This window comes from Glycine max, chromosome 17, assembly GCF_000004515.6.
Source record: "Glycine max cultivar Williams 82 chromosome 17, Glycine_max_v4.0, whole genome shotgun sequence".
In the NCBI taxonomy this organism is placed as follows: Eukaryota; Viridiplantae; Streptophyta; class Magnoliopsida; order Fabales; family Fabaceae; genus Glycine; species Glycine max.
The window spans coordinates 10,227,419-10,236,372 of record NC_038253.2 but is presented as its reverse complement, the minus strand read 5'-3'; the positions used below and the strand labels follow the sequence as shown (position 1 = coordinate 10,236,372).

The 8,954-nt window shown below is 30.5% G+C and overlaps 1 protein-coding gene across 1 annotated transcript; it reads right to left on the bottom strand.

Annotated features, from left to right (window-relative positions):
- Positions 1-4,456: 4,456 nt before the first annotated feature.
- MS (malate synthase) lies at positions 4,457-8,053 on the bottom strand. Its single transcript, NM_001360311.1, has 4 exons — positions 7,617-8,053; positions 6,772-7,097; positions 6,020-6,350; positions 4,457-5,415 (listed from the first exon to the last, which is right to left on the bottom strand). Exons 1-4 carry the CDS (start codon positions 8,004-8,006, stop codon positions 4,759-4,761), a joined length of 1,704 nt encoding a protein of 567 aa, NP_001347240.1. The 5' UTR covers positions 8,007-8,053; the 3' UTR covers positions 4,457-4,758.
- Positions 8,054-8,954: the final 901 nt, after the last annotated feature.

Here is an 8,954-nt window from a genome sequence, read left to right as displayed (position 1 = left end):
CAAATAAAAAGGTTAATATGTTTGGTTGAAGGAAAATTAAAGAAGGAATAAATTTAAAATTGTAGGGTTTAATTTTTTTATTTACTTTTTTTAAATCAAATATCTCTCTTCATTCATATTTTTAGCTTTTGTAGTTTTGTTTTAATTTTCGTGCATCCCCTATTCTTATTTTAATCTATTTTATTTTTATTTATTTCTCTTTTTTCTACCAAAAAATCCGATGCATCGGGGTATAGCTTTTGTAGTTTTGTTTTCAGAGTTTTGACCAGATGGTGTGGTGGTGTGGGTAGAGCTCGATAATGGTTGTGAAAAAGGGCACTGTGATTGATCTAATCACATGATAGTCAGATTTTTAATCTTTTGTTTGGTTGTGAGAAAACAAAGAGAAGGAATGAAAGTAACTAGGTAAGATAAGTGAGAAATAAGATGAAAATGAAAATTATTTGGTTGAAGAGAAATAAAGTAAAATAAAAAATATTTAAATTAAAAGTGTTTGGTAAGTTAAAAAAAAAAGGCATTGATACACTTAAAAAATACCATTTTAGCCTACAGTATTAACATGTTTTTTAACCTGGAAAAATAAGCATGTAAAGTGCATAATGCCAGTTTTTAACTCATGCGATGAGGGCTAGATGGGAAAAGCAAGGCACACACCACCAATTTTATTGCACTTTTAATCAATTGAGAAAGGAATTGTTTATTGTGAATCCCACAATTTTTGTTTTAAAAAAACTTCCCGTCTTTTCCATTCAACCAAACCAAATCACTCAACATAGCACATTTATCCTCTCTTCTTTTTTTTTTCTTTTCCAATTATTTTTTGAGAAATGCGTTTTGGTACGAAAGACAATTTCTTTTCTTCAGAAAGAGGCCCAAGCCAAGTTACAGCCCAACTCTACATGGAAATAAAATGCCCACAAAATCATAGGAGCAGTTGTTAAATATGTCTATTTTCGGTTACAAATAGGAGGTTTGGATTCTATTTCTGCAGCGTCTTTTTGTTTTTTTTTTTTTTAAATTTCACACTCTTAGTGTAAGTTATTTTCGTTAGCTTCCTTAGTCTCCTTTTTTGAGCATTTGTTATATCTGGTGATGTACATGATGCGTTGTTCGACAGGATACGATGAAATTGGATGATTATTCGTCGTTGAAGAGGAAGAGATACGTAAAATTTTTTTTAGAAACATAAGGATTTTTAATCTGTATGACTCATACGAATCATCAATCCGTGTAACCATATGAATTTTTGATCCATAGGTTTTAATTTTTTTTAAATAGCAAATAAAATTTTTTCAATTATATATTTAATTTGTTTTGTAGTGTAATTTTTTTAAATAGTTTTAGCAATTTTAGAAATATTGATTTGGTGATATTATTTTATAGTGATATAAAAATATAAAAATATGTATTTAGTAATTAGAATGGTAAAAAAAATGACAATATATATAAACTTTTAAAAATTGCTAAAACTAACATTAGATTCCTAAAAAATTAATTTTGTAATTAGATTGGTAAAAGTAATATTAGATTGCTAAAATAATTTTGTGTATACATTTAACTGAGTTATGTACTTTAATGTTTATTATAGTGATTAATAATTAAATTTTAAATTTTGGTTTTAATATTTTTAATAATTACCAAATTTAATATTTTTTAAATTTGTTTTCAATCATTATCTTAAATTAACAATCTTATCATATTTTAAATTTTAAATTTTTGGTATCAATATTTTTTATAACTACCAAATTAAATATATTTTTAAATTTAATTTCAATCATTATCTTAAACTGATAATTTTATCATATTTTAAATTTTGGTTTCACTATTTTTTATAACTATCAAATTTAATATAATTTTAAATTTGATTTCAATTATTATCTTAAACTAGCAATCTTATCATCTTTTAAATTTTTGTTTCAATATTTTTTATAACTACCAAATTTAATATATTTTTAAATTTCATTTCAATAATTACCTTAAACTAACAATCTTGTCATATTTTGAATTTTAAATTTTGGTTTCAATATTTTTTATAACTACCAACTTTAATATATTTTTAAATTTGATTTCAATAATTATCTTAAACTAACAATATTATCATATTTTAAATTTTAAAATTTGGTTTCAATATTTTTTATAACTACCAAATTTAATATATTTTTAAATTTGATTTCAATCATTATCTTAAACTAACAATCTTATCATATTTTAAATTTTAAATTTTGGTTTCATAATTTTTTTATAACTAACAGTATTATACAATTAAAAATTATGTTTCAATATTTTTATAACAAATTTTAATTATTTAAAATTTCCGTTTAAATATTTTTTGTAACTAACAATTTTAAATTTTTTTTAATTATGATTTCAATATTTTTCATAAGTAACAAATTTAATATCTTTTAAATATTTGTTTCAACTTTTTAAAAAAAAGTTAAACAAATATAATATAACAATATTGAAAATTAATTGTTTTACCAATCTAATCTTAATTTTAGTGATATAATCTAATCTAATCTTAGTTTTAGCAATCTAATCTAATCTTAGTAATAACTAATACATTTTTTTATATGAATAAAATCAATACTTAACATATAAATAAGAAAAAATTATAAAATTTCACTAACATTACAAAACAATATTACACTACAAAACAATTTAAATAATAATTGACAAATATATATATTTACAATGTAAACAAAAAATTTCAAAAAAACAAATTTAGAAAAAAAAATATTCAACAAAAAAAAACCTATATAGATCAACAACCTGTATGGGTCATACGAATTGATGATCCGTATGAGATTTTTCCAGTAAAATGCTGTTTTAGTCTGTTACACTGCTTTAAACAACAACATCAAACTAATATCAACAACATCCAAAAAATTATAATCATTCATTCAAAAAAGGCAACAACAACAACAACGAAGGAGTAGCAACACAATGCACAAAAAATAAGTATGATAAGGCCAGCAACAAAGGATTAGGAGCCACCAACAAGAAAAACCATAAATGAAGGACCAGCACCCACAAAGGAAGAAGAAGAAGCACCAACGGAGTGAAACGACATAGGGAAGGGGAAGAAGAAGAACCACATCGACGCATAAAGTAGAGGAAGAAAAAGAACGAAAATGACACACGAACACTGACTCATACGGACGAGTTACTCTTGTTTTTTATAGGCAAAAGGTGAAGGGCATTTTAGCCCTTTCACCTTCATTGCTGGGTGTCCCAGCAAAAATGCTGGGTGCCCAAAGCAACGACCAAAATCATATCACTAATTAGATGTAGATTTTAGGGCTTTGCTAGGTGCACCAGACATATTATTGCTTGTGCACCCAGCATTAAAACAAAATTCCAAAAATACCCTTAAGTGTTTTTTGTTTTTATGGATTACATAACTCGTATAATTCATACGGATTACGTAATCTGTATAATTCATACGAATTACATAATTCATATGAGGTAATTTGTATTAATCTGTATGACTCATACAGATTACGTGATCTGTAAGTATTTTTTTAATTTTTTAATAAATTAATTTTTTTAATAGTAAATATTTTTTCTTTATAAAAAAATATACAAATTAAATGATTCATATGAGTTATATCAAAATTAATTATCACAAAATTTATTATTTAAATTTATATGCTCATTAAATATACATTAGAAATTTTATTGTTATATATAACAACATTATTTATTTTATAACATAATTGGGCTATTAGCTTAATTGGTTAGAGTGTTGTGTTAATAACTTGAAAGTCACATGTTTGTCTCCTGTTTGGAACATTAATTCGTAAATCATATTTTTTTAAAGAAATATTTAGAAAAAAACTTATGGATTGGGTCATACGGGCAAAATGGAAAAATCATAAAATTACTAGGTGTACCAGCAATTTTGCTGGGTGCACATAGCAATGCCCAGATTTTCTAATATAGCTTGCTTCTGAATTGTGAAATCAATTTCAGCGTTGAGGCGATCTAATAGCTCTTTGGTTTCCTTAAGCCTTTATCCATAGTAAAAAAAAAAACCTAAAAAAAAAAACCCTTTACATTACAGAACTCAATCTCATATGAAAAACCACCCACATTGTTGATTTGTACTCTGCGCGTGCTTCCAGAAAAAAAAATCAATTAATACTACCACCCTATATTCTTACCAATCCTAATCCGTTGGGTACAAAAGACCAAAAAAAATAAAAAAATACTACAATTACAAATTTTCAAATAAGATGGGATAAACCATTTTGATAAGATGGGACAAACCATTTTGATTAGTGTGAAACACATGCAACTATAATATAACTATCAACAGAAGGATGCCTCTGCTTAATTAACAGAGGGGTCTAGGCATAACTTGATCATGGAGACATGAAATGTTGAGTGGATCCGAGAGTTTTCAGGAAGCTGTAACTTGTAGGCAATTGGACCTACGTACCTTTTCTAGAATGCTGTAGGGAAACTACTTTGATAACATTAATCGACATAATCTAGTGACAAAAATATATATATCAAATTTCTAGTATAATTGTTTTCATTGCTAGTAAACATAAGGCAAGTTATATCATTCAAAATATAGCTACAATGACGAACTTTATTCTTCTCTTCCACGCACAATTATATGACGTCCCAGGCCCTTCATGAAACGATGAAGTGATGGTAAAAAGACAAAGACAACTTAGGAGAACAAACAAGACAGAATCTAAAGGACCCAATTATTATGCATAATAAAGAACCACTTCCTTAGTTCAAACTTCAAAGCTTTGATGTTTCCCTCGGGTGATGCACGACAATGTAATTATAAGCATCCAGAGTGAGAAAATCATCAAGCATTGGTGACGTGCATTGGCGAGTGAAGATCTTGCAAGCCTCCTTGTACATTCCCTTCTTGAACTTCTCTGTCCCCACTTCCTTTTCAATCCTAGCCATCTCTTCTTCAACAACCCTACCAAAAAGTTCTTTGTTCACTTTCACTCCAAGACCATCCCCATTGAGCTCCACTCCATACTTGAGCCACTGCCAATTCTGCACCCTGCTGATCTCAGCAGTGGCAGCATCCTCCATGAGGTTGTATAGAGGCACCGAACCGCTTCCGGTGAGCCACGCCGCCACGTACTGAATTCCCACCCTTGTGTTCAATCTGAGACCTTCCATGGTGCGGGCTCCTCTTGGTATCTGCAAGAGGTCTTGCTCGGTGATGTTTGCCCCATCTTCGCGTTTCACTGTGTCTATCTGGTTGGAAGCATTGCCCATGTTGTTGTTGAAAATCTCCATGCAGGCTGGAATGAGACCAGGGTGCGCAGCCCAAGTTCCATCGTGCCCTGCCTTCACTTCTCTAAGCTTGTCCTTCCTTACAAGTTCCAGTGCTACCTCGTTAGCCACTGGATCTTCTTTGATTGGAATCTGCGCTGCCTGTTTAACAACTTAAAAGAGAAATCAGTACATGCATTACAGTATAAAAGTTTTCATAACGTGATTCAATAACAAATTATAATATACTAAGCTCTGATCCTATTTATAATGTACACTAATAGGACTGGAGCTAGTTTGCAAATTTTTATAATAATTATTAAAAGTTATATTAAGTGTAATTTTAACTTGGTTGATTGATACTGACCATGTAAAGGGTTTTCATGATTTGATCCAATCACAAAATGCAATAAATTGATTGTCTTTTATGCTAACTACAACAAAAATATACCAATAATGATTTTTAATTGATAGTGTGCAAGTTTGTATAGACACTGTTCAAATAGCAACTATTAATCTAACATTGTATAGTCTCTAATCTAAAATTACTCTTTTGCTTAAAAGTTAGAACTGCTTAAAAATAAATATGCATGTCTATCCAGTAATAGTAAACCAAGAGATATAACATTGGTCTAATGTTGAAGAGAGAAGGGAAGGGAGATGTTATGGGTTCAAACCCCACACTAACAAAAAATTAACAATATAAATAACTAATATTTGTCTATAAAAAAAAGTAATAGTAAACCAAAGTGATTCCATTACATACCATTCCTCCCATAGCATGCACGCCGCGCCTGTGGCACGTCCTGATGAGAAGATCAGAATAACTTTTCATGAAGTGTTGAGTCATGCCAACTAGGACCCTATCTGGTAAGAGGCGATCTGGATGAGCTTGGAAGGTCTTAACATAACTGAAAATGTAATCCCAACGCCCACAGTTCAAACCCACTGAATGGTCCTTCAGTTCATACAAAATTTCATTCATTTGAAACACTGCAGGAAGTGTTTCTATCAGAACAGTTGCCCTTATGCTTCCTCTTTCGATGCCTGCTACCTTCTCAGCTTTCTCAAACACATTGTTCCAAATCTTAGCTTCCCTGTCAATTATAAGGTTCTCTTATATTACAATTCCATAGTATAAACTAACATTAGAATTTTCAGCTGAATAAGGCAAGATTTTTACATTACAATTCTATTACAATTCTATAATATAAGGCAAAATTTAGATTTATCTTGCTTTGATGTTTTTTTAGCAATGTTGTCCGATGAAAATTAGACATTTTCCTCTATAACATAATTATGCTGATTTTAAATACAAACTTTTAATGAGACTACCAAGATGAAACTCTAATTTAAATCAGAGAATAATATCAAAAGTATTTAACCACCTGTATCTTAGTTTTTTATACTACATAGCCAAATTCTAACCTCCCATAAAGCCTAAAACTTGTGAAACTACTAAACCAAGTAGCTTTATTCTGTGGCTCTTGTGTCATGACTGCATAGCATAGTGCTTACCTTGAATGCTCCATCTTGGGAAGATAAAAGAAAGGGCCAAAGCCAGCACCTTGAGTGCGCCGGAATGCTGAGTAGCTGTGGTAGAAATAGAGGCCAAAATCAACAAGGCAACCAGTTGCAGGTTCACCATCAATCAGAATATGTGCCTCCGGTAGGTGCCAACCTCTTGGTCGCACAAAAAGCTTTGCTGTTTGATCATTGAGCTTGTAAACCCTGTTTCTTGCTTTGTCATGCAAGCTTATGGTCCCAGCCACAGCATCCTTTAAGTTCACTTGGCCTCTCATAAGATTTTCCCAGCCTGGTGACAGTGCATCTTCAAAATCAGCCTGAGAAATTGAAAATAGAAATAAAAATCAGAAACAACAACTTTCAATGCTCTTGTTCTGGGATAAACTGAATTCAATCAACTCTAATATAATTAAAAAACAAAAGACTTCATTAAATTTTTAATCTCTTACGCTTACCTTGATTATGAAATTTTGATCGTTAAAAAATTCTATTTGCGTTAATTGAGTCATTATTAGATGAGATCCTTATTAAAGGAACTAATTATAAATAAGAGAAAGTTGAAGAGATTTTTTATTTACTTATAGGGATTAAAAACAGTTAAGTTTACAACAGTTCGTAGACTTTCTTATCAACAGAGTTAGACTTTTCGTTAAAATAAAGATGACAAAATCTTATGATCGGACACTAAAATTACAATTAAGTAAAAAAAAAATGCTAGAATACACCAAATTTTATACTATTTTTATATATGCATCATCTCTCAACTTGATTATTGATTAACAACTATAGTCAAATTAGTAAAGATACATAGTAATGTAGAGTGTACGTGTACTAACCATAAAGACTTTAGCTCCAGAGTTGAGAGCATTGATGACCATCTTTCTATCCACAGGGCCAGTGATTTCAACTTTTCTATCAGCAACTGCTGGTGGAACAGGTGCACACACCCACTCTTGCTCTCTGATGTACCTTGTGGCAGGATCAAACTCTGGAAGAGCCCCTTCATTGTACTTCTTCTTTGCTTCTCTTCTGCACTCTAATGCATACTTGATATGGTTCCTGAACTCACGTTGCAAGTCAGCAACGAATTTCAAAGCATCTTTTGTGAGGATTTTTGCAAACTCTGCATCATATCTTCCCCGAATATCCACTCCCTCTGGCACATCATAGTAAGACTCAATCTTTTTCACTGCTGGTGTAGGATAGCCATAGGTTCCGATGTCCATTGCACTTCTTTCTTCCTGAAATGGTCGTAGTGCAAATACAATGTGACATGAGAGCAAGGGATGGGTAGAATTTATATAGAACAAGTAGTACAGTAGATGGTTTATTGGTTACAGATTATTTTATTTTGTCTTTTTATCTACTTGATACTATAGGATTACTATCAACAAGTAGCACAGTATATGGTTACAGCACGTCAAACATGTCTAGACACAAATATAGAAATAAGAATGAGATAAGTGATTGATATAATAAAGAAAAAAAGGTTACGTGTAATCATTATTATCCGATTATAATTAATTATATATGCTAAATTTGTTAATTTTTATAATAATTATTTTAAAACTCATAATAGTAATTAAATTCCATATCAATTTAAAATTATTGTATGATCATCAAGTTCTAAAATTATAAATTACTATAGGTATGATATTTACATAGTTTGATGGTCAATGTAACTTTGAGCAAACTGACAAATTAGAAATTGTACATAATTTCAGTACAAATGATAAAAAAATAATTATTTTTTAATCTATATATTATAATTATAAATGATGTGTAAAAAAGAAAAAAAAGGTATTTTTCTGAAAATGAAAATAGGGAAATGAAATTTAGCTTTATGGACATGGGCCAACAATTTGAGATTGATGGGGTTTGTATGATTGTAGGCGTCAGAAGATCAAGTGAGACGAGCAATTGACCATAACATTGGATTGGAGGAGGATAAGAGGGAGGCGTTATTAAATTTTGTGCCTTACTTGGGAGGTGTGCTAAGTTACGATGCTGTGCTGTGGGATGCATTTGGCACTATTATAGCAGCATGTTTGGATTTGGGTTAAAGGGAAGATGGGTTCACACGCAAAGCTATTAGTAGCTTTAGCTTCCACGTTTGGGTGCCATTTGACGTGATTGTTGTTTGTCTTTCCTAATCCGAAATGCGTCGACACTTG